Genomic DNA, 27,018 nt, shown 5'->3' on the forward strand with positions numbered 1-27,018 from the left:
GAGGTAGAACAGTGGAAAGTGGAACCAAATACATAAAGTCATGCCAATTCTGTCATATACTTTTATTGAAATTGGCTTGGTTGTTGGTGTTGTTCCAACTTCTCATTATTTTCTTTAGTGAACCTTAATGTTTTCAAGTAGAGTTGGAGTCAGTCCACTGCAAAGATTCAAGCACTGTAATTCAGTGAAATTCCTGGGTGGGTTGCTAGTATGTTGCATATGTGTGTTTGTGTATTGGTGTCTAGTTTACTCATTTTTACTTATTACACAACTAATTCATGATAACTGAAGGTCATATGAAAACAGAGATAATATAAGTAAAAAGTAAAGAAAAAAGTCTATGTTATCCCCTTGCATAGAGATAAGGATTCTTAAATTTGTACAAATACTATTTTGGACATATTTCTATTTCTCTCTTATATATGATATACATGTGTACTTAATATATCAATGCAAAAGAATATTTGCTCTTCCAAAAATGTGTTCAGACTGTTTTGTAAATGACTTTTTTCACCTAACAGTATATAATGACCATCTTTCCGTGTCAGTCAATACAGATCTGCATATGACTTTTAGTGGCTATATGTTATTCCACTATTTGGATATACCTTAACTTCACTTTCCCAGTCTCCTTTTTCTGGATATTTAGGTTCTTTCCAGTTTTCATAATAATAAACATCACTGTAATGAACATCCTGGTGCCTAAATTGTAAAACAATTTTAATATGCTGAAGACTGTGATTATTTTGCATGTGATCACAGTATCGATCAGCATGTACTAGTACTTCTTTTCTTTATTGTTTTCTTAATCTGACTCATCTCAGGTATTTCCCCCAAATGTGAGTTGATACACCTATATGCAGATATATTTTTACAACTAAAAGAGTAACGTTGAAATTAGGTCCATCTGCTTTTTCTTCTTTCTACATGACTTCTTTCTACACCTCTTCATTCCGGGATCAAATAGATCCCTATAATTGTTCATCTGTTTTCATTACTTTTTTTTAAAAAAACACAGAAATGGAGTTGGGCCCTTTGCACGGTAGTCACAAATAAGAGTAACACAATGAAATACACAGCAGCCTCAGTGCACCATCCCATCATAGCTGGTGTGGTCCTCACTTTCTGGCATTGGGGAACTGAGTATTTGGAATATCTCTAACTAAAACATGCTATGGTACATATATACCCCTCTCTCCTGATGCCCCCCCATCTCTAATGAACAAACACATGCAGTAGTAGACACCTTGCTGATAAGTCAGCATTAAATAAACTTCTTACCACAGTCAAGCCACCTAATACTATCTTATACCTAATTTACCATGGCACTTTACTCAGCAAATTCTCTTGTAGTTCATTTATTTATTAAATATATGATCTCAGTGATGACCCTCCACCCCAAGTACCTGCTCCAAACTTTTTCAAAGGCTCCCCTTTCTCATCTTTCCAAGTTGTTTATCTTTGGGACACAGCATGTATGCACCTGCACACACACACACACACACATACACATTCATACAACTGTAAAACACAAATAAAGAAACCAACGCACAGAATCTAATAAAGATTCTGATAGAGGTAAAAGAAGAAGAAAAGCATTTGGGAAGGATTTTGAGGGTCCTGAAGTTTTTACTTAGCGTAAAATCTTGGTGACCATCTTCATTCAAGTACAAAATCCTCTTGGCCATCTTCCTTTATTATTTCCAAGGAGACCCAGGCCTGAAGTGAGAGCTACTGTTGACTTTCAAAAGTGTCGTCATTCTAGACAATCAAGTACAATCAAGTACAACCCACATTGTCACTAGCTTTCTAGGGAGTGCCTTCAACATCCCAGTCATTTTTCTAAGCACTTGACTTGACTCATTCATTTCCAGCATCACTCTCTTTCATGGGTATTATTAATATCTCCACTTTATGGGACAGGAATCTAGGGCACAGAGGGCTCAATTCTCTTCGTGGAGGTGCTACAGCTAGCAAGTGCCCGTATGAATGCAGAACCTTTGCTCTTCACCACAGCTTGCGTGTTCTAGAAGAGATCACTCTTATTAACTTCTTCCTTAACAGGGTGACCAGGGAATTCCAGGAGACAGAGGCCCACAAGGTGAACAGGGGAAACCAGGCCTTCCAGGCATGAAGGGAGCCATAGGTCCTGTGGGGCCACCCGGAAACAAGGGCTCCACGGGATCTCCCGGACACCAAGGCCCTCCAGGCAATCCAGGCGTCCCAGGCACTCCAGTGAGTAGTGCCGAGAGCTCCAGCAGCTCCTGGCTAGCATGGACCTCGTACCCCTTTGAAAGAAATCAGAATTCATCCCCATGAAAGCAATCATAATCCTTTTAGAAGAAATAAAGTGAACCTAAACGGATCTCCATAAGGGTAGCAATATCTGCCACTTATTTCAAGTTATGTACCAGACCCTCCGCTAAGTACTTCCTCTACATCACCTCTGCAGAGCCTCACAACTCAGAGGATGGTGTCCTACCCGCCCCACTTTGACGAATGCAAAAACCCAGAGTTGTCTTGTTCAGAGTCACACTTATTGAGTGGGTTAGATTCAAGTCTGACTGACTCCAAAGCCGCGCTCTTAAATACCATCTATAATGTCTCCTACACCACACAGACGACATATGTCTGTTTTATGTGAAAACTCTATTTGTTGAATATGAGAACCACAAACCTGCCCTGAGTGGTACTTTGACGTGGAAAACGGGCCAAGAAGGAGTGTTTGGTTAAGGAAGCTCATATTACTATTAATACCCTCTGGAGGTGTGGTGGATGGTCATTCACAGAGGAACCTAATTAGAAAACATCCTTGTCAGGGAGAAAGGTGGGTCCTGGAGTGGGGAGGGCGGTGGAGGGCGGAGCAGGGCGCTAAGGACACACTGTCCTCAGATAATCAGCCAACACCAGATGGAGGGCCAACTGGGGCATTCCCACAATATTGAGATTCTTTATTTTTATCCATTTTCCCTAAGCTCTACTTGAATAAAGCCTGTATAATGAGTTCTCAGTGCTGTGTCAGTAATTGGTATTAGATGCATTAACTCAAGTTCATATATCCCATATACCATGAAAATAAAATATTGAAAGAGAGCATTTTTGGAACTATACTGCCCTATAGAAATCATCATTTTATGAGCCCATCATATTGTCTTTAATGTCACACATATACACTTGAATAATAACCACTAAAAAGAGAGGAGCAATAAAATACTTACAAATCCTAATGATCATGGAAAATAATAGCCCTCTTTTAAAAATATCAAGGTACTACAGTAAAATATTACTATTATAAATGTTAGGTTCTCTCCCAAATTCATGTAGCTTCATTTGTTAAGGGGTTAAAAATTCAACTGACATCCTTTACCTACTTCCCTTTCTCATGTCCCATAGCGTTTTTCATTAAAAAAGGAAAATTACTTAGTACAAATATGCTCACAAAGTGTAAATTACAGAATAAACTATACCATAAAAATGACTAAAACTTAGTAAGTAATAATCCAGCACACTTGGAGTTCTCTTCCTTTAAAGATGCGTAGTATCCTAGATATTGACTTCACCAGTGCCCAGGGATTGGTTAGAAGTTAAACTGTGCCTGGGATATTAATGTCCTGATAACACTGTTCAAGTTCTGTAACTTCAGAAAATGAAGTAATAGGAAATGTCTTTCCTAATCATATGAAGCCATGTCTCTCCATTTAATAAGAAATATGTTCGAGTCACTGGTTATGATTCCAGCCCACGGCTTTTAAAGCAATTATGCACTTCAAGTTCTTCTCAGCATTTGATCAAAACAAAGATACTTATTGCCTAATAGAGCCAACTGCCAAAAGCATTTTGTTTGATAAATGTGTCTCCACGGAAGTTTCAAGTATGCACACCAACCCAGGATTCCTAGTCTTTATTCGTTTGTGCTATGCTCAATTTTAAGACCTTTTCCCCCCTTCTTTAGGCTGATGCGGTTTCACTGGAAGAAATAAAGAAGTATATTAATCAAGAAGTTCTAAGGATTTTTGAAGGTTAGATCTACTTAATAAACATTTCTGAATTTTTCTCCAATTACCACCTCCCATTTACTGAAGGGGATCCCTTCAACACTCTCTCAAAAGATGGCCATACAACAATGATGTTAAGAGGCCACCTACTTTATTGGGGGGGGGGCATCTCGGTTGGATAGAAAATTCTTCCTTACATTGAGTTAAACTTGCCTCTCTCTAACTTTCTCTCCTCATTGCTGGTCTGTTAAATAGCACAGGTGAAGTATCTTCCTCTAGTCCCACGACAGCCCTTACAATATTTTTCCATACCCATGGTACTTCTCCTTACTTTTCTCTTCTGTGGTGCTACTGTGTCTCGCCCATCCTGTCTCCACTCTTTTTAAATGACCTTCGTTCACCCAGGAGTATTTTGACCAAGGCAGAGCACAGTGTGTTTTGATCTAGACCTGGGTCAACAAACTGTGGTCCACCAGCTAATTTCACTTGCGCCCAGTTTTTGTACGGCCCATAAGCTGACCATGGTTTTGCTTTTTCTGGGGTGGGGGGGAGGTTAGGGAGAAGGAGCACTTAGGAAGTACATTTTTAAATGGTTTTTTTAACTCAAAAGAATATTTCATGACATGTGATAATGATCTGAAATTCAAATTTATTTCCATAAAGTTTTATTGGAGCATAGTCAGAGTCATTCTTTTATGAATTTTCTCTGTCTGTTTTCATGCCAGGGTAGCAGAATTGACTAGTTGTCATGGGGATTGTATAGCCTGAAAAGACTTAAATATTTACTATCTGACCCTTTGCAGAGAAAGTTTTCTAACCCTTGATAGAGATACTTCAATAATGCTGCCTAAGATAGGATCCCTTAAAAAAAAAAAAAGAAAGAAAAGAAAGCCTTCCTTGATTTTGATTTTCCAATTAACTAACAACCCTGGATCTTATTTACACAAACTTTTACAAATTAGGTGTTTCTCATTGAGCACTGTGTCCATTTTTAAACTCTAAGTGTGTGATTTAATGTTTCTTTATATTACATTTCAAAAGGTTTATGTTCACGCATTGTCCCAAACTGAAGTTATCTTGCGGAATGTTGTGTTACTGTAGGGCAGGTGGACTGACCCTCAGAACTTGGTGCCATTTCTGAATTTTATAATCATGTCATCATTCCATTGTGTTTAGAAATGTTGAAGGGAAGAGTCAAGAGTCAAGGGTTAGGCCTTTCTTACTGCCATTGAGTTCCTGCTCTTCCTTTGTAAATTCTATTAACCTTTTTGTTTCAGTGACCTCTGGATCCATATATACAGTTTTTGAAAATCCACTCTCTATTTTTTTATCTGTTCCCAAGATATCATATGATTTTGTCAAATGACTTGCTGAAATCAAGATCACTCCCCTCAACTGTGAGCTTAATAAACTGGGGAATTTTTGTCTTTAAAAAACGAATCCACATTGGCTCTCCTGGTTCCTGCTGCTTTAGCACAGCCTCCTCTCTTTGCTAAACTAAGTATATATTATTGAATTTTACAAAGAATAAGATTACAAAATGCCTCAACTTCACTGGAACTTGTCCTACTGCAAACATGGAATTAGCTACTCTCCAAGAAGCTCTGGTTATTTTAAGCAGCAATTAGTATTAGAGACCAAAATCTCAATGCGTGTGTGTACGTTATCTTATTTCTCGTGAGCACTCGAGATGGAGCAGAGTTTACCCAGGAACTTTGGCTGCTTCGATGACAAAATAGAGGGAAAAAAATGTTTGTTTTTTAAAGGTAATGAATTCATGCTGTTGATTTCAGTCATTGATCTCTACTAAGTATCTTTACCATGCTCTGGCATGATAAGTCATTAATACAATTATCCACCGTGGTTTTGTTTCAAGCTACCAGGTTTCTCTTTATTATTTATTGTTGCCCTTCAATCTAGAAATCCTTTTTTACTATCTTTTTTTTTGGGGGGGGAATCTTCAAATCAAGCATCATGAAAGAGCCTCCAAACTTTGCAATCCAAACATTTCCTCTCCACAAGCATTCCTCAAGCATCAGCTGCCTGAAAAAGAAAAAGGCCTCTCAAGTGCTCCAGAGAAGCACTGAAAAAATACAGATGCATAGGCAGGTCCAGCTAATTTGCAGGACTCAATGCAGAATAAAAATGTAGGTGCCCTGATTCAAAAATGTTGTGGAATTATAAGACAGCCACAGTTAAACACTATACCAAGCATAGGGCCCTTTTGAGCAAGGGATTCCCTGTGACTCACAGGTGGCTTGTTCTTGAAGCCAGCCCTGGGCACAGGACCTCCAGGACCTCAACATCCACACGCTTAGTAGACACCATCATGGAAGGGAAAATACCTGTAAATATGTTTTTGAATTGTGATCTAAAACTCTCCTTTAACTCTTTTTTTTTGTTTTTTTTTTCCAATTTATTTATTTTCAGAAAAACAGTATTCATTATTTTTTCACCACATCCAGTGCTCCATGCAAGCCGTGCCCTCTATAATACCCACCACCTAGTACCCCAACCTCCCACCCCCCCGCCACTTCAAACCCCTCAGATTGTTTTTCAGAGTCCATAGTCTCTCATGGTTCACCTCCCCTTCCAATTTACCCAAATTCCCTTCTCCTCTCTAACACCCCTTGTCCTCCTTGCTATTTGTTATGCTCCACAAATAAGTGAAACCATATGATAATTGACTCTCTCTGCTTGACTTATTTCACTCAGCATAATCTCTTCCAGTCCCGTCCATATTGCTACAAAAGTTGGGTATTCATCCTTTCTGATGGAGGCATAATACTCCATAGTGTATATGGACCACATCTTCCTTATCCATTCATCCATTGAAGGGCATCTTGGTTCTTTCCATAGTTTGGCGACTGTGGCCATTGCTGCTATAAACATTGGGGTACAGATGGCCCTTCTTTTCACTACATCTGTGTCTTTGGGGTAAATACCCAGGAGTGCAATTGCAGGGTCGTAGGGAAGCTCTATTTTTAATTTCTTGAGGAATCTCCACACAGTTCTCCAAAGAGGCTGCACCAACTTGCATTACCACCAACAGTGTAAGAGGGTTCCCCTTTCTCCACATCCTCTCCAACACATGTTGTTTCCCGTTTTGTTAATTTTGGCCATTCTAACTGGTGTAAGGTGATATCTCAATGTGGTTTTAATTTGAATCTCCCTGAGGGCTAATGATGATGAGCATTTTTTCATGTGTCTGATAGCCATTTGTATGTCTTGATTGGAGAAGTGTCTGTTCATATCTTCTGCCCATTTTTTGATGTGTTTGTCTGTTTCGTGTGGGTTGAGTTTGAGGAGTTCATTATAGATCCTGGATATCAACCTTTTGTCTGTACTGTCATTTGCAAATATCTTCTCCCATTCCGTAGGTTGCCTCTTTGTTTTTTTGACTGTTTCCTTTGCTGTGCAGAAGCTTTTGATTTTGATGAAGTCCCAGAAGTTTATTTTCGCTTTTGTTTCCTTTGCCTTTGGAGACGTATCTTGAAAGAAGTTGCTGTGGCTGATATCAAAGAGATTTCTGCCTATGTTCTCCTCTAAGATTCTGATGGATTCCTGTCTCACGTTGAGGTCTTTTATCCATTTTGAGTTGATCTTTGTGTACGGTGTAAGAGAATGGTCGAGTTTCATTCTTCTACATATAGCTGTCCAGTTTTCACAGCACCATTTATTGAAGAGACTGTCTTTTTTCCACTGTATATTTTTTCCTGTTTTGTCAAAGATTAATTGACCATAGAGTTGAGGGTCCATATCTGGGCTCTCTACTCTGTTCCACTGGTCTATGTGTCTGTTTTTATGCCAGTACCATGCTGTCTTGGTGATCACAGCTTTGTAATAAAGCTTGAAATCAGGTAAGGTGATGCCGCCAGCTTTATTTTTGTTTTTCAACATTTCTTTAGCGATTCGGGGTCTCTTCTGATTCCATACAAATTTTAGGATTATTTGCTCCAGCTCTTTGAAGAATGCCGGTGGAATTTTGATCGGAATGGCATTAAAAGTATAGATTGCTCTAGGCAGTATAGACATTTTAACAATGTTTATTCTTCCGATCCAAGAGCATGGAATGGTCTTCCATCTATTTGTGTCTTCTTCAATTTCTTTCATGAGTGTTCTGTAGTTCCTCAAGTACAGATCCTTTACCTCTTTAGTTAGGTTTATTCCCAGGTATCTTATGGTTCTTGGTGCTATAGTAAATGGAATCGATTCTCTAATTTCCCTTTCTGTACTTTCATTGTTAGTGTATAAGAAAGCCACTGATTTCTGCACATTGACTTTGTATCCTACCACGTTGCTGAATTGCTGTATGAGTTCTAGTAGTTTGGGGGTGGAGTCTTTTGGGTTTTCCATATAAAGAATCATGTCATCTGCGAAGAGAGAGAGTTTGACTTCTTCATTACCAATTTGGATACCTTTTATTTCTCTCTGTTGTCTGATTGCTGTTGCTAGGACTTCTAATACTATGTTGAACAAGAGTGGTGAAAGATCGATAAGCCACTGGCTACACTAATCCAAAAGAAAAGAGAGAAAGCCCAAATTCATAAAATTATGAATGAAAAGGGAGAGATCACAACTAACACCAAGGAAGTAGAAACAATCATCAGAAGTTATTACGAACAGTTATATGCCAATAAGCTTAGCAACCTAGATGAAATGGATGCATTCCTGGAAAAATATAAACTACCAAAATTGAACCAGGAAGAAATCGACAACCTGAATAGACCGATATCTAATAACGAGATTGAATCAGTGATCAAAAACCTCCCAAAAAACAAGAGGCCAGGACCTGACGGATTCCCTGGAGAATTCTACCAAACCTTCCAAGAAGAAATAACACCTATTCTCCCGAAGCTGTTTCAAAAAATTGAAGCAGAAGGAAAACTTCCAGACTCTTTCTATGAAGCCAGCATTACCCTGATCCCCAAACCAGGCAAGGACCCTACCAAAAAGGAGAATTTCACACCAATATCACTGATGAATATGGATGCTAAGATTCTCAACAAGATCCTAGCCAACAGGATCCAACAGCACATTAAAAAGATTATTCACCATGATCAGGTGGGATTCATCCCTGGGCTACAAGGATGGTTCAACATTCGCAAATCAATCAATGTGATACAACAAATTAATATGAGAAGAGAGAAGAACCACATGGTCCTCTCAATTGATGCAGAAAAAGCATTTGACAAAATCCAGCATCCGTTCCTGATTAAAACGCTTCAAAGTATAGGGATAGAGGGAACATTCCTGAACCTCATCAAATCTATCTATGAAAGACCCACAGCAAATATCACCCTCAATGGGAAAAAGCTTGCAGCCTTCCCATTGAGATCAGGAACAAGACAAGGATGCCCACTTTCACCACTCTTGTTCAACATAGTATTAAAACTCTCCTTTAACTCTTAATGTCCATGGCCTCTAGTGTCCACCATTGTTTATCTCAGGCAGCTTTAATGTGGAACTTCAATTCCTTAAACAACCTTAGATTTAGTCTGAGATGTGGGAGGTGTTCATTTTGCCCAGTGGACACTGGATGAAGGCATGGCCCCTGGTGACCTGACCCTGCATTCAGCAGAGGAGACGTACCACTTCCACCCATAGAAAGCTTCTAGCTGGGATGCCTGGGTGGCTCAGTGGGCTAAAGCCTCTGCCTTCGGCTCAGGTCATGATCCCTGGGTCCTGGGATCAAGCCCCACATCAGGCTCCTTGCTCAGCCGGGAGCCTGTTTCCCCCTCTCTCTCTGCCTGCCTCTCTGCCTACTTGTGATCTCTGTCTGTCAAATAAATAAATAAAATCTTAAAAAAAAAAAAAAATGAAAGAAAGAAAGCTTCCAGCTGCCCACTCACAGGCCATAGTGAGATTATTCCTGCGAAGGACTCTCCTGAGGAGAGAGATCAGGGGAATTGGACCCCTCTCCATCGGTCTTGGGGCAGGCTTTGCAGCTTGCACTTTCTCTCAGTCTGTGGGCTCCCCCTCTGCTGTCCTGACCCAGCTTCCTCTCCTAGTCACTCCTTGCCCACCAGGAAGCAAAGGGTACAGAGGCTGCTCCAGGCCTCCTCTGGCTTCCCTCCATCCACCTCCGCCCAACCGTCCCCAGTCTCTTCCAGCAGCTACATGGTGAGGTCCTTCAGCAGCTACATGTCTTGTCTCAAAACCAGACTCTAAGGCGGAGTGCTCGAGGGATCCCGCTCTCCCACTTTATCATCCTTTCACTCAAGGTCCGCACTGGAGCCTATGGTGACACCTAGACCCAAGCCCCAAACCTGGGCTCTCCAGCTCCTTTTACGGATTCTCAGGCGGTCCCTTCCCACAGATCGAACACTTCGGGCTCTGCCTCGGGCCACCAAGCCCTCCTTCAGCAGCCTGATGCCCCCATCTCAAACCTACCCATGGTGGAAGAAGGTGCTTTCCTACCAACCCCAAGTCTGGGTTTCTGCAAGGTCACAATGGACAAATATACACCTAATCCAAAGTTAAATTAAATTCCCTATTTGATTAGCCAACAGGTCAAATCACTGTGCAAATAAGGTGACCGCAGAGTGGTGCAAGATGCCGTGCGTCTCAGCTTAGGTTCTTTTGGCTTTATGAGGGTTTTTCAGCTACCCCCACAAATTAACTAACTTTATCTGAGAAGCTTAATTCTTGCTATGATACCACCCTATTATACTTGGAGATTTCCATCAACACACAAGAATTTGCCAACCTGTGCAGGAGTGTGGACATGTATCCTGCTCTCTTGGTTCTGGAGACAAACTTGGAACCAACTGCGACAGTGGGAAGACCAGAAGTTTGGGCTCCATGTCCCTGAGCAGTATTTCTGCCTCCAGAACCAATGTCCAGGAATGCCCCTTTATCTATGTTTTCTCCATTTTCCATACATACTTTCATATGTATGTGACTATGCATGAATACATATTAGCAGGCTCTCTTGTTTCAAGAGTAACACCTCTCTTGCATATCAACAACTAAGAAGTGCATTTACATGTGTGTATGTATATGCATCATCATATATATACACTGCATCTGATAGATACACATCTGGAAGATGTACATATACCTTTTAAATATTTTGCACAGCATAGCCTCTATTTCTTTCAATTTGCCCCCTTCCATTTCTTTGTTTGGGTCTGTTGTTCAGCTTATAGGATTTCCTTAGTGCCAGTAATCCTTGGATGTCTGTTCATACAAGAGAGTAGGTTCTAAAAACCCAACTGAAATTTATGAGTGAATGGTGGGACTCGCCAACCATGAGCTTCACTGTAGGGTAGTGTACTGCTCTTTTTAACTGAGAAGACTTCAATTTCAGTGCCTTTAAGTCTTTCCTCTTATTCTGGCCAGATTCCCCAGAGGAAGCGCTTCCACATCCTGCATGGCTGCCAGCATTTGGAGAGCAAAGTAGGAGAATACAACTGAAAATGAGAGCTCATTTATTCTTCTTGTTTTCAGTTAGGGAAGCCCAAGATGCAGTGGGATCTGGAGGCCCCCCAGGGTATACATGATCTATTTAATAAAGCCTTATCAGATAATAAAGCCTTCAGGGTTTTTTTGCTAGGTTTGGGGAGGAACAACTACCTAGCTGTATAGAGAAAGAAATTTCTCAGACTACTTCTTCTTTTTTTTTTTTTTAATGTTATGTTAGTCACCCTATAGTACGTCATTAGTTTTTGCTGTATGTAGTGTTCCATGATTCAGTGTTTGAATATAAGACCCAGCCCTCCATGCAATATGTGCCCTCCTTAATACCCATCACCAGGCTCACCTGGCCCCCCACCACCTTCCCCCTAAAACCCTCAGTTTGCTTCTCATGGTCCAGAGTCTCTCATGACTCATCTCCCCCTCCAGTTTCCAACCCCCCTTCATTTTTCCCTTCCTTCTCCTAATGTCCTTCATGCTATTCCGCAAATAAGTGAAACCATATGATAATTGACTCTCTCTGCTTAACCTATTTCACTCAGTATAATCTCTCTACTCCCATCCATGTTGATGCAAAAGTTGGGTATTCATCCTTTCTGATGGCTGAGTAATATTCCTTTGTGTATATGGACCACATCTTCTGCATCCATTATCAGCTGAAGGGCATCTCAGCTCTTTCCACAGTTTGGCTATTGTGGCCATTGCTGCTATGAACATTGGGGTGCATATGGCCCTTCTTTTCACTACATCTGTATTTTGGGGGTAAATACCCAGTAATGCAATTGCTGGGTCATAGGGTAGCTCTATTTTTTTTTTTTAAGATTTATTTATTTGACAGAGAGAGAGAGATCACAAGTAGGCAGAGAGGCAGGCAGAGACAGAGGGGGAAGCAGGCTCCCCATTGAGCAGAAAGCTGGATGCAGGCCTCAATCCCAGGGACCCGAGATCATGACCTGAACTGAAAGCAGAGGCTTAACCCACTGAGCCACCAAGACACCCTGGTTAGCTCTACTTTTAATTTTTGGAGGAACCTCCACACAGTTTTCCAAAGTAACTGTACCAATTTGCATTCCCACCAACAGTTTCTTTGGTTTTTCTTTCTCTAGGCCTCTCCAACATTTGTTGTTTCTTGCGTTGTCAATTTTTGCCATTCTAAGACTACTTCTTAAACAGGTTTTCAACTAATTCTTTTGATTTTAGTTCCCCTCCTCTACCACGTTTCCAGAAGTAATGTGCATTGCCAATCCCTGAGTCTTTTAAGGATTTGGGGGTTTAGAACAGGTTGTTTGTCCGTTTCTAGTATAAAGATTTGGTTTTCCTGAGTCTACTAAGTCATCTGTCACTCAGCCATCTGGTTCTCAGCTTCCAAAATTTTGATGTGTTATCTTCTTTCATATTCTCCCCATTCTTATGCTTTTATGCCTTGAAGACAAATCTTACTATTGCTTTACAGGGAGTCAGATGCATGTGTTTCATCCACTATCTTCACCCACAATAACATTTCAAAGCAGTATGCTTACAAATGTGGCAGAGGATTGGATAAGAAATAAAATGTAGAAGTAACAACCTTTGGGTTATGATGAACCACAAAATGAATATGAATCCACCAAATGATACTGTGCAACACTCAGTTAAAAATGAAACTAGAGAGTAATTATTTAAATATATGAAAGGAAATTACCCTTCTGATATTTCCTGCCCCTTAGGAGAGAATCGTATCTAATTTTGGTTTCCACGTTTAAGAGATGTATGGAAAAGCCCTTGAATAGTGAAGCCAAAAAGTGATTTGCAAAACAGATTACCATGAGCAAAAGTTATTTAACCTGAAGGCTAAGAGGTAACAATAGTATCAAGTAGATGACTGATTTCCCAAGGGAAATGCTCATTGACTGCTTTCTGTTTCCATCATAGAATAACAAAAGAAAAGTTGAAGCTGTACCAAGAAAATGGGCAATTAAACATTTGAATGGGCGTTAGGAGAAAATGATGAATTCCTTTGTTTGAAAACATTTATAAGTTCTTTCTGTGAAATAGAAGATAGACATGGGCTCAATGAGGTCCAAATGCCCCTTCATTCTCCACATAATATAGTTTATCAACACATTAATATTAATGTCTGCATTATATTGATGAGCCCATTCTCTCAAGAAGGCAAGTTATTGGTCTTATTTGTTGAAATGGCTGCTCTGGGTTTACATTGGCAGATGTAATATGTGTATATGGTTTATGTAAGCTCCTATCTGAACTCTTCAATTTTCTGCCTCATTAGAAAGCATAGCCAAAAATGGTTTAATTAACCAAAGTTCCCTGAAAACAGAGGAAAAGTAATAAAGAATACAGGTCTTTATAATTTATTTAGAGTCTCAAAAACATATTATTTTAAATTATAGAACATTAGAGTAAGGTTCAGAAGAAGTAATTATCCTTTTGCTAAATGATTATGTCTGAGTATATCTTAAACCCAGATAATTTATAGCTAGAAGTAATTATCTAAAAGAATTCTGTTTTACTAAAAATATTAAAAACCACCTAAAGCAAATTACTTATAAATTCAATTCATACCTTAAAGAGGAAAAAATTTGTACTGTGAATATTTGTGTTTAGACACTGAAGGTAATCAAAGAGATATATCTCAAATTAATAAAAATTATACTGGGGCCCCTGGCTGCCTTAGTCAGTTGAGCATCTGACTCTTGATTTCAGCTCGGGCTCTGATCTCATGGGTGGTGAGATCAAGCCCTTCCTTGGCTCTGTGCTCAGTGGGAAGTCTGCTTGGAGAGTCTCTCCCCTACCCTTTGCCCCTCTCCCACTTGCACAGCTGCTCACATGGGTTCTCTTTCTCTCAAATAAATTTTAAAAAAAGGAAAGTTGTACTGAAATATATATCTCTTTTAAGGGCAAAACAACAAATAATAGAGTTTTTAATTGAATTTCCTATTAGTTTGTAAAACACCAGTTTACAATTTCATATAATAAAGAGATATCTACATTCAATATAATGATTTGCAAAACTTTAACTATTGATTACAAACTTGTTTTATGTATTTAGTTATTGGAAACAAATGTATGAACATCAACCAAACATATCCCAGGTGGATAAGAAGTTTTGCCTGAAGGCCTGTAATGTAATATCACCCTGGAGATGAGTCATCACATCCTCCTTGGTCTTCTCCCATCCCTGTCAATCAGTCTGCATCCAGAGACTCCCATCTTGTGGATGTGATGCTTCCATTCTACTTGCTTTATTATTTGAGAAAAGGAGTATAGACTGATTGCTCCTTGGATAATTATACCTAATAGCCCATGTTTGTTAGTGTTTCTCCCTTAATAATTCTATTTGAAAATAAGTTTGTTTTACTTTCTCAAACAGTATAAGGGCCTACATTTTTTAAACAAATTTTTTATCAAACGCCTATTGAAAAATGGGTTTTACTAGGGGATAATTTGCTCTTTACAGAAGGCTGTAAAACAGGGCGCCTGGGTGGCTCAGTGAGTTAAGCCGCTGCCTTCGGCTCAGGTCATGATCTCAGGGTCCTGGGATCGAGTCCCACATCGGGCTCTCTGCTCGGCAGGGAGCCTGCTTCTCTCTCTCTCTCTCTGCCTGCCTCTCCATCTACCTGTGATTTCTCTCTGTCAAATAAATAAAATCTTAAAAAAAAAAAAAAAAAAAGGCTGTAAAACACACATACCTGCTTAAGTGAAATGTGCCTTGACAGTTCAACCGAATGAGCCCAAGTGAATAAAGAGGCTGGAGAAAACTGGAGTGACTCTTCACAAGGTCTTTACAATTTGGCCTTTGATTTTTCTAATTGACAACTATAGTTTCCAGAATGTTGCTGTCATTTGGTCTTACCTACAAAGTAAACACTAATTTAATTCAGTAAGAACATTTTCTGGAAGATTTGTCTGCGCAAAACCCATGCTGAATTCTTTAAAGAATCATTTTTTTCTTACACACTGGATGTATCCTTGAAAAATTGGGTATAAATTAGTTTTAAAAATGAAATCATTTGAATTTGTGTTTTGAAGAAAATATATGAAAAGAAAAGAAAGGGATGCCTGGGTGGCTCAGTTGGTTAACGGGCTGCCTTTGGCTCAGGTCATGATCTCAGTCCCACATCAGGCTCCCTGCTCAGTGGGGAGCCTGCTTCTCTCTCTGCCTGCTGTTCCCCTTGCTTGTGCTCTCCCGCCCCCACCCCCTGTCTCTCTGACAAATAAATAAATAAAATCTTAAAAAAAAAAAAAAGAAAGAAAGAAACACTGCAGTGAATATCCTTTGTCATGCTAAGGATTTGCCCTGCTCTAGTTTCTGTTTTAAATCCAATTGTGCCTATATTCTATTTGTTAAATGTGAGATATATAAAATATAAACAAACCAATCAAGTTTAAATAAAAATCCAATGATAGATTGCATTTATAATGGACTTTGGATTAATTTGCATTAGCGATTTCACTAAAATTAATTACTAGGGTAGTAAAGAATTGAATATGGTTTTGAGGAAAAATTGAACTGGACAATGACCAATGTAGAATTTATAACTGAGAAGTCAATAGTAATAAGTACAGTCTTGGAGTGATTACTCAAAAGAGCAATTCCAAGAAGGATGTCTTATATTATGGAACAAGTTTTTAGTCATAAGATAAAATTTATCAGCAGATAATCTTTACAACATATGGGACTTATAAAACATGGAGAATAGCACAAGATGATAATCTCTTTCAGGCTTTCTCTGGGATCCCTGAACAAGAACACTTCATGCAGAAAGTATAAAATGTTTAATACAGGGCCCTGCCTACAGATAATGTTTAATCAATGTAATTAATGGTATGTCTTATTTAGGAATTTATTTTAGAGTGAAAATTCTCATTTATATTTTCATATTTCCACTTTCTTTGAACTTCATCAGTTTCCAGATCCTTTCAATTTCATGAGTTACTGATGCACTGATGTTCTGTAATATACTCACTTTCATCCAAAAGCATTATTGATTTATTAATAAGTCTCTAAATAAAGTATTAATAGTTACATGACACCAAGACCACCTATAATGATACTTTCATGGCCAAATGACTGAGCTCACCTTATAGAAGCCCCTTTAATCAGTCCTTACTTCCCTTCCTAAGTTCTTTCTTTAGGACCAGGATAATAGTGTTAGGCTCCAAGCAGTTTGGTGAATGAACAAAAGGACAAATGTCAATGATATGCTCCTTAGGAAGGCAACATTGCTTTGGGGGGAAGTATTCAATTCATAAAGGTCACATCACTCAACACCTACAAAAGATTTTGCTATTTTTATTGACATTTCTAAATGTTCTCAGTAATTTGTCAACTTATCTTAACTTGTGTGTTCTTTGTTTCAGTGTTTTCTTCAGGTTCACGGAAATGTGTAGATACTTTATTATTTTCACTCTGTCTACAATTAGAATTCAGTGAGAGCATGCTCTTTGGCACCAATGCTGAATTTTTTTCTTTGACCAAATTAGTCTCCCTACTAAAACCATGACTGAATAATGGAACTAACTGGGAATCAAACCAGAAAAAAAGAATAATATTGAGGGTGTATAATAAGACTCTTTTTAAAAAGCAAAATTTGGGGCACCTTGGTGGCTCAGTCAGGTAAGTGGCTGCCTTTGGCTCAGGTCCTGATCCCAGGGTCCTGAGATTGAATCCCACATTGGGCTCCCTGCTTCTTCCTTGATGGAGAGGTTAATTCTCCCTCTCCTTCTGCTGTTCCCCCTGCTTGTGCTCTCTCTCTCTCTCTCTTCTCTCTCTCTGTAAAATAAGTAAAGAAAATCTTAAATAGTAATAATAATAAATAAAAGCAGAATTTAGTTGTTGACAAAGTACAATATTTTCCCAGTATAGAAATTAAACATGAAATTAATGAATATGGAATCAATGATCTTTTTTTTCAATAAAAATAACCCATTAGTAATGCAGTTTTATTCAAGGATATAAAGAGTCACGTACTATATGAGTTACATATTGTTACATAAGAAAACATATGTAACTTATGTTACATATTGTTACATAAGAAAACACCTCAAAACTTTGTAGCTTAAAACAACAAACATTTATTAACTCATATTTCCTGTGGGTCAGGGACTTGAAGGCTTGCTTAATTTTGTGTTTCTGGTTCAGAGTGAACAACGAAGTTCCAGTTAGGATGTCATCTGAAGGCTTGACTGGGGCCAGAAGATCCTCTTCAAGCTCACACACGTGCATCAAGTTGACAGTGGCCTCAGTTCATCCCCATGTGGGCCTCTCTGTGGGACTTTTTAAATGTCCTCACTGTACAGCAGCTGGCTTTCTCCAGAATGAGCATCCGAGAGAGAGCAGCCAGGATGGCACAGAGCTTTTTATGACTTAGCTTCCTTATTTACACACTGTCAATTCTGCTTTTTTTCGACTCATTTGAAATGAAAAGTAACTCCAGCCCACACTCAAGAATAGAACTAGCCATCACCCAATTCCATTTGGAAGAGAATGTCAAAGACTTTGTAAACATATTTTTTCTTTTACTTCCTTTATTTCATTTTTTCTTTTTTCAGTGTTCCAAGAATCATTGAAACATATTTTAAATGACCACACACATTTACAACATTGCTGGAAAGTGGCTTAAATTTATTATTAAAACCATCTTTTTTTTAAAGATATTTTTTATTTACTTGACACAGAGAGAGAGAGAGAGGTCACAAGTAGGCAGAGAAGCAGGCAGAGAGAGAGAAGCAGGCTCCCTGCTGAGCAGATAGCCTGATGCGGGGCTCGATCCCAGGACCCTGGGATCATGACCTGAGCCGAAGGCAGAGGCTTTAACCCGCTGAGCCACCCAGGTGCCCCTATTAAAACCATCTTTTAATAGAAACCTAAAATCCTCTCCATAAATCATTAGATTCCAGGCTAGTGTTCTGTCCAGTAGACTTGCTATATCTCTGAAGCACTGAAAATACTCAGACCCTCTGATCAGCACAGGTGGTTGGCATTTATATTCAGACAACTTTATACACTGCATTTTGTTTGACCAATCAGTAAGAAAACTCTCTTGGGAGAGAGGCCAGTTAGTAAATTAAATATGTTTCAACTGAAAACCAAGTAGTGTTTTCTTGTTGAATTTCATGTAAAAATTTTTGAAAAATGTTGAAGTAAAAATAATTCTCTTACATGATGTATTATTTTTTCTTTCATAAATAAAGAGAGGATGGCCGTGTTCCTATCGCAGCTCAAGCTGCCAGCGGCAATGCTGGCTGCTCAGGCTCACGGAAGGCCTGGTCCACCAGGAAAGGATGGATTACCTGGGCCGCCAGGAGACCCTGGGCCCCAAGGTAAGTCTTCAGGTATAATACCTGTTTAGAACATGCTAATCACAGTTAAAGCAAATATATAGGCATATACATATGTATGTGTATATATATATACACACATATATATGATTTAATATAGTTAAGTTTATTTTTAACTATGACATCTTCAAGCTTAAAACTAGCTAATAATTACATGGCAGTCTAAATGTATTTTAATAATACTTGTTTTAAAAATAATTGCAACAATAATGGCTTATATTTCATCATTTTGTGGGAATCAGAGTTGCGTATGCCTCCCTGTTGATGTAAGTTCGACAACAAAAAGAATCATTTTAGTACCCATCTTAGTATCCTGAAAAAGCCGAGGAAAGAATTTTAAGAGATGCCACTACAGTAGTGATTTATGTCCAAGTAAAATTTTGAGAAATTTTAGAATCCTTCCCCATATGGTTTCTAAAAGTTTCAAAGCAAAACCTTACTTAAATTGGCAAAAAATTATTGTTCCACTGATGACAGCTTGACAGAAGACATGAATTTGAGCATAGCCTGACTAAATTAAGCCATCAAAGCCATTTTCTAGAAATCTGGTTAGCAATCAGCAGAGAAACCAATTAGACCCTGGTTTAGAGGATTCACAACTCTGACAAAGAAATATTAAATCCAGTAAGTACGTGGCATGAAAAATAAAACCAGGAAAATTCCTTTTCATGTATTACCACTGAGGAGTTCAAGGGTCTTCCTTGAAATAATCAAAAGGTTGTATAAAGGAGAAAACAGAATGAACATCAAAATTGCATGAGAATACAATCAAAAATACCATCTATGCAGAGGATTCTTTTTCTTTCACTAGTTCCCTGTCTTCCTACTGCTTCTCTGTAACATGAGCCTGATTTTCCATAGGAAGTACCCAAGTGACTGACTGGCCCTTCCTCATCTGAAAGAACAACCACCTCCAGTCACAGGGTCTGTTAGAGTCTTACCCTTCAGTCACAGCTGACAAGGCTATCGGTTTGGTTAGTACGATATAGAACAACAGAAACATCATTCTAGTTCATCTAAACTAAACAGTATATTCTTCCCTCCCCTGAGATCATAGAGGTGTTTGGCTGATAGCTGGAGGAAAATGTGTAGAAACAGATATAACCTCTGTGTGTACACTGTTGTGTAGAAGGTAGTTATTATCTTTTGAGAGTTGGATCTGTTCTGAAGTTGGGAATCTATGAATCTAGAACAAAGAGCTTGAAGGCTCATCTAAAGATGGATGATGCCTCAAACCACGTGAAGGTTAAGAACTGTTAACACCCATAGCAGAAAACATATGGACTGATGCTTCAAATAGCTGTTTGAAGAAAAGAATAGTGGGAAAATCAGGATTATCGAGGAAAATATTTCTGGAACTGGAGTCACCTATCCACACAGACTCTAGTCTCCAGTCTCCCTCCCATGTAGGGAAGGCCCATCTGGAAGGCTCTCAGTCAGAGGCAATGCCAAGACAGCCATGTTAGTGAAGCTTCTGGAAAAAGACTATTCACCACTCAATTTATCTTCCGTTTTGTGGAAGATTTCTGTGGGTTTTATCCATTTGCTTAAGAAACCCTCCAGACTACTTCTACTCCTGACAAGACTTTTTGACTCAATTCTTGAACTAGAAAGACTTTCCTATGTGATTTCCAACTCTTTAAAAACCGATGTTTGGTAAAATTGACAAAGCTTGTGCTCACTCCAGCAGCATATATGCTATAATTGACAAAATTTTGTCCCACTGTGGAGTTTCTAACAAACATATCTTGGACTCTAACTCAGCTGTCTCTTCAACTTTCATATGATAGCTCCTTTCTAGTATTTGTTAAATTTGCCAGAAAGGCTATGGAAACATAAACACCTACATGAAATGGGGTCTGTTTTTAAGGAATATTTGCCTGTAATCATGCTATCCTGAGAAAACCACCAAGAAATCTTGCTGGACAAAAGAAGACAAGAGGCTGCTTTTTGATTTTTGGTGCCTCTCCAAGAGTTCACACATCATTGAAGGGTTTGTCTGTGGTAGAGAAACAGATAGGAAGTGTTCAGAAGATGAAGTTACGCATATAGGCTCCACGTTTTGCTCTGCCTGACTTAAAAGTTTTCTCCAAAAGAAAGAAACAAAACGCATATAAAAACTGTTACCCTAGTGTCCATAGCAGACATCAGACGCTGTTGGCTGAATGAGTCCTCTTCGTGACACAACATGATTGAATTTGAGAAAAGATTGAAGTGAGAAAAGCAGTACCGAAAGGGAAAGAAAGTGTGGGCACCGAGCCTGGCACAGCACCTCCTGCCCACTCTCGGGTTCTGTTGGATGGTGGCTCTTCTGAAATGCCCAAGAGACTTTTTTTCCCCAGTGTTTATTAGGAAAGAAATCCACTTTCATTTAAAAAGTGGTTTATATTGAAATGTGTATTATAGAAGGAGTCCTTTATTATCTTATGAGGAGCAGGACAGAAATTTAAAGGGGTCTTCTTGTCCGTTTCCTGTGCGATCCTGAGAAGCAGGAGACGTGCAGAGTGATGAGAACGTGGATGGGAGACTACTATCAGCGCTCAATCCTAGTTGAGAAAGGGAGGTCCGGCTCCTTCCAAGAGTCTGACAATCTGAAAACTTGGATTCTCTTTCAGTGGCCTGGTCTTCTGGCGGTGAAAAGAGAAACCCCTGTGATTCAGAGTTGAGACACTTCATTTGCATTTTTCCCTGAAGTCCCCAAGGGGGTGATCGTTGACGTCTTTTTCAAATTCCAAAGCATTTCCAGACTTTATATTTTAGCCATCCCGTGGGTTTCTGATTATTGCCTTCCCTCTGTGCAGTGAGAGAACTTTCCTCAGTGTTCTTTCCCACCTCGGATCTGCAGCGTAGGTTCCGATGGCTTGTGCAGCGGGGCGGGGGGGAGCGGGAAGGTGCCACACTAGGATCAAAGAAGCCCAGTGTCATGACGCAGCTGGTTTCCATATATACATGAGCGAGGCGGATCTTCCCAACAGACCTGATCCTCTTGGGCGAGTTTTATGAGAAAGAACTTTATTTAAACTTCTTCCAAACACAACTGATCCTCCACTTCTGAAACTTCTGAAAAGCAGAAGCTACCCTTGAAAGCCTTGTTTCAGAAAGAACCCGCCCACAGAGTAGATGTAGAGTTAGTTGCGTAAAACAGACCCAGTCATTCCACGTGTCCTACATCCATTTTGAAAGGACATTATTGGGAATGGTTGTTCTTACTTTTGAACTTTTAAAGTTTTGCTGTTATTGGTCTATAACAAAGAAAGCCTTCTGTTCTCTGTAAGCCAGTGCCCCATAGGGTCGTTCATGTGACCGATAGGGATCTGACCTGTCACGCTGTCTCACAGTACGGGCCTTAGGAAAGGGAGGCCCTTGTGTCCCAGTGACTGAGGCGTGCCACAGCCCGTCAGTGAGCTGTGACAGAGGAGGCTGAACGACTTGTCAGGTGTGTCGCAGGCCCCCACAGGAAGCACGGTCCCTCCCCAAATGCTAGGAACACTCCTTTCATGGCCATGGTGTCCAGTATACAAATAGATGCACTGATTTGCGGTTTAAAAATAAATCCCTGTGGTCAAAACAGAAATCTGTCTACAGAAAGTACATCAAGTCTGCCATCTAAAACACTCCAACAAGCACCAAGTTTCTTTAATGACAAGGACATAACTAGTCACATGCTGTAGATTAGGACATCGCTGTGGTTTTCTTTCCCCACCTAAGCTATGGTGGTATCAGACTGTCACTGTGCGTCCTTACAGGCCAGGGAGACAGGTGTCTATTGACGTGAGACCTGCCTTTTATTTTTTTTCCAAATTTCAAGAGAGGCCTCCCCTAAAGGGGTGAAAAACTTAATTCTAGTAAATGGGAAAGCGCTTATTGACTTTATTCGCATTCGTATCTGAAGTTTTGTTGTGAAGCAATTATAAAATAAGACCCTATGGCTCTATGGCAGCCTTCCTAAGGAATTAGCTTGAGACTTATTAAGAAAATTGAGAGTAAAGGCTCTCATGTGCTTGTACAATTCAACAGCAATAGTGGGTTGTTATTAACCTAATGAACTGAGAAATTTGTACAAATAAGTCATTACATTTGACAGGAGAATTGTAAATGTTATCCTATTCTACAAATACGAGAATTATTGTTTCTTGTTTTGCGATACCGTGTGCACTGAAATCCATGAGGAATAATAAATTTTTGCATTATATTAAAATCTGAGAACTCAGTGTGAGTTTGTTAGTTTTAGCAGATATTGCCTCCATTTGGAATTGTGTTACGGTCTTATTAATCCACTTGATAATCAAAGTTCATACACCTTTTGCTTTTTTTCTTTCTCCCTCATTTTTTAGCCAAGGTTCTCAAGCACTTAACTGAGATAGCTTGAGGGTCAGTTTTATAATTTTTCGTAATTGTTGGACCTATGTTGAACTATCAAATAGATCTTATGTAACAAATGTTATTTTACTGCAGAAATGTTTAAATAATGGAATTGGAAGGGTGCTTTCAAATGACCCTAAATATAAACATTTTTCCTTGTTGTTCAGACAAGTTAAATGAAAGTCACTCATATAAAAGAAATTCCAGTAACATTTTGAACTGAATATGTATCAACTTCTGATTATCATACCAATGTTCAAACCACTATTGTCTCTAAAATCTAGGATTATATTGGATATCTGTAACAGTTTTATAAATGTGTGAAAATTTCTCCCTGGACATACTTCCAATATGCACCTCAAAATATTTCTTGAATGTGTATGCTCTTTTCCCCACTGTTTTCACATTTATGATCAGGTCACACCTCCAAAGTAAAAAAAATGATATCATTGCTGATATTATTTCCATTATATATACTGTATGGTCAAGTAAAAATGAAGATGGCAACCCCAAAACTGATGTCTAATTCTCAACAATAAATGGGAAAATATTTATCTTACATTCTGCTCATAGAAAACATTAAAATTTCTCCTCTTAATCACGTTCTGCTATAATAACACACCTTTACAGAAAGGCACAACTAAGTTAGGACCTACTTCTCCTGCTGAGATACTCTCCTAATTATCTCTGTTGTGTATTTGCATGTTTCTGCATGACTTTGTTCATTTCGGATGAGGTATAGTCTTTAAGCTGCTGTTTAAGTATGAAAAGTTGGAAATTAAATTCTATTTGACATCATCATGAAACTCTTAGAGCCACAAAACCTTTTTATCAAACATAGTCTTAGGTGGATACCAGTATATAAAACACAGATAAAAAGTGTTTTATACTTTGTATTTTGTTATTTACAATTTTATCTCTTTTTTATAAATATCATTGACACACAATGTTGCATTAGTTTCAGATGTACAACATAGTGATTAACAAGTCTGTGCATTATTTTGTGCTCACCATAAGTGCAGCTACTATCTGTCACCATACAACACTATTATAATATCACTGACTATATTCACTATGCTGCATCTCTTATTCCCTTATAAGGATGAACGAATGACTTACTCATTCCATAGGGGGAAGCCTGTATCTTCCACTCCCCTTCCCCCTTTTTCCCCATTCCACCACTCCCCTCCTCTCTAGGAACCATCAGTTGGTTCTCTGAATTTATAGGTCTGATTTTCTCTGAATTTATAGGTCTGTTTTGTTTTTTAGATTCTGCATGTAAGTGAAATCATACAGTATTTGTCTTTTTGCTTTTTAAAAGCAGAGATAAGGGCTCCCAGAAGCAGAAATTACTCTGCCCTAGTCTAACTGAGGTGACAACAAACATATTCAAGGATAAGAATGATTTTTTCTTAAAACGTATACAGATCTTAGACCTAATATATTTTGGCTAGAGGATCTTAAATTGATGAAGGGAGCTTAAACGAATCCCTCAGCCTCCTTGCTTTTTACCATTGTTGAAGCACCTAGTCCTTCGGAGTTAAAAACTGCCATCTTAAAACATGGGGTTGTTGGTTTAACTTTCCTCGGAAGGGATGTTATGTTCTTACAGTCAGTAATTTAAACAAAGACCTGATTTGTCCTCTCCTGACTTCTGAGATGGATGGCTTTCCATATACTCACACACTTGTTGTCATTTATTAAAATCATGAATTTTTGTTCCTTTCATTCCCTTTAATTCTTGGACTAAGGTCCAGATCCTTGTTGTCATATCATCTTATCCTCATACTAAGCAGAACTCTTGTCAGTATGCTTCTTATATTTAGCCTGCATCTAGCCTCCAGTCAGAATTCCAATTGAAGAGCATTCGCGTACTCTGTCATAGCTCTTGACAGATGACATGAATGATCAATTTGAGTTATTCAGGGTCAAAAAAAATCTCACTATCAGTAGTTTGACCAGTTGGAACTTTTATGGTAGCTGCGTATTTCTAGGATCCTCATTGTGTATCGCACCTAATCTGTTTGATATGTAAGCCTAATGTGATTATAATGCAAAACAGATAGCCAATATACTGTTTAGGTTAAGTGAAGGCATAACATAAATCACACGGATTAAGAACATGATTCTTGCACGTGCTCTGCTGCCACAGAACTCTCTTACTTCTTGTGTCTCTCTTTTTATGTATCCCTCAGGCTACCGAGGACAGAAGGGAGAAAGAGGGGAGCCTGGCATTGGGCTCCCAGGGAGTCCAGGTCTTCCTGGGACTTCAGGTAATGGTGATATTATCCTCACAACACAAGCAAGCCTCTAAAAACAGGAACAGCACCTTCTCGCCTGTGGCCCTTATGTGTTGCTACAGGTGAAGTTGAATGACCCATGTTGGTTGGAGTGAGGGAGGACGAGCCATATGTGATCTGCATTCTGATGGGGGTCTTTTATTTCATTAGCTCCGGGTTTGCCAGGCTCACCAGGTGCCCCAGGGCCCCAGGGCCCCCCAGGACCTAGTGGAAGATGTAATCCAGAAGATTGCCTCTATCCTGTGTCTCATGCCCGTCAGCGGACAGGTGGGAAATAAACACACCTGAGGAAGACTTGACATTGAGCTATCTTAATACTCTCAACCCCTCATGATATGTGGGTGGCTTTTTTTTTGTTTGTTTGTTTGGTTTTTGTTTTTGGTAGGCCAGACATTAAAAGCAACAATTGGAATCCTATTTCCTATAGGAATTGGGATATTAGCATTTTCAGCTTTTCCCAAATTCATTCCATTTGTTTTTCTTCACCATTACTATGATTTTTATTCAGGATCTTCTATGAACTAAGCAAGCAAATCTTGTCATTAGTTCTTCTTCAAGATGAAATGACATCTTGTGATTGAGTAGGCTGATGGTGATGTATTTTCTGGACTTATCAACTTGTATTTGGCCTTTGATTTCTGAATTTTAGAGTTTCAAACTTAAAGTTTTCTTGGAGTTTAAATTTACCATCATTGCTAAAACTTTCAACTTTTTTTGACATAGTGCATTGCTCTTGCTCAATGTTTTTTGACTACTTTTATAGCTGAAGAATTCTTATACCATCCTATGTCAATCCTGCTTATGCAGAGAGATAGATAGGCAATAAGAGCTTCACTTCGTAACTCATTTTGGAAAAAAACAAAACAAAACAAAAACCAAAACCCAGGAGGCTATTTTATCAGGGAGGCCAAAGCCCACCATAGCCAACGACTGAAATGATTTTGTTTATTCTGTATAATGAGCTCAGTTCAAAGCAATCACCACTGGCATGAATATGTGCTGCATGAAAAGAGGGGAACAAAGTCCAATTGTACAAGATTTCCACAAGAAAAGCCCAACACTGCAGCCTCTTCACTGAATTTCTCATTTGGGAAAAAGAAGGCAGTTTTCCCTCAGAGGCATTTGATGGTGGAGGCATGAAGCTCTCTTTGGTACCTTTGAAGCTTAAATGGCCTAGCAAGGTCTTGGGGTCCTGGTATCCATTTTCCTTCCGGCTGGATCACTCTCCGATTGTAAGACAAGAACTGGCGATCAGAACAAAGGATGGGATTTGTAACAACTGGGAAAGAAACCCCTTGATCTAGAAGATGAATGGCTGGTGTCTGCAGATGCGTATTGAGGAGGTAAAGCCCAAAAGCTCTTTCGGAGAAACAGTTATTCTGGAGAACCAGGGCAGCCAAGGATACGCAAGTAGTGCTCAGACGGAAGAGTTAGCACTACCTTCAGCGGGAACAACAGGCACCGTGAAGACCATGTCCTCTGGCAGGAAACAAAAGTATAGTGATCACCAGGCCAATTGCTTTCTAAAGTATTTTTATTGCCTAGCTCTACATTATTTTGAGAGGTTAAAAACAACTGATTTTCTAGAACATTGGGCACGA

The 27,018-nt window shown here is 39.2% G+C and overlaps 1 protein-coding gene across 1 annotated transcript in view; it reads left to right on the forward strand.

Moving 5' to 3' along the window:
• COL19A1 (collagen type XIX alpha 1 chain) overlaps positions 1–25,740 on the forward strand; it is a 325,236-nt gene extending 299,496 nt beyond the window's left edge. Inside the window, exons 47-51 of the mRNA XM_044253886.1 lie at positions 2,065–2,235; positions 3,953–4,019; positions 18,609–18,737; positions 25,313–25,390; positions 25,568–25,740. Of these exons, the coding sequence (XP_044109821.1) occupies positions 2,065–2,235; positions 3,953–4,019; positions 18,609–18,737; positions 25,313–25,390; positions 25,568–25,695 (573 nt within the window). The 3' untranslated portion in view covers positions 25,696–25,740. The remainder of the gene's footprint in view (positions 1–2,064; positions 2,236–3,952; positions 4,020–18,608; positions 18,738–25,312; positions 25,391–25,567) is intronic.
• The last annotated feature ends 1,278 nt before the right edge of the window (positions 25,741–27,018 follow it).

The sequence above is a fragment of the Neovison vison genome, chromosome 1, assembly GCF_020171115.1.
Source record: "Neovison vison isolate M4711 chromosome 1, ASM_NN_V1, whole genome shotgun sequence".
Taxonomy (NCBI): Eukaryota; Metazoa; Chordata; class Mammalia; order Carnivora; family Mustelidae; genus Neogale; species Neogale vison.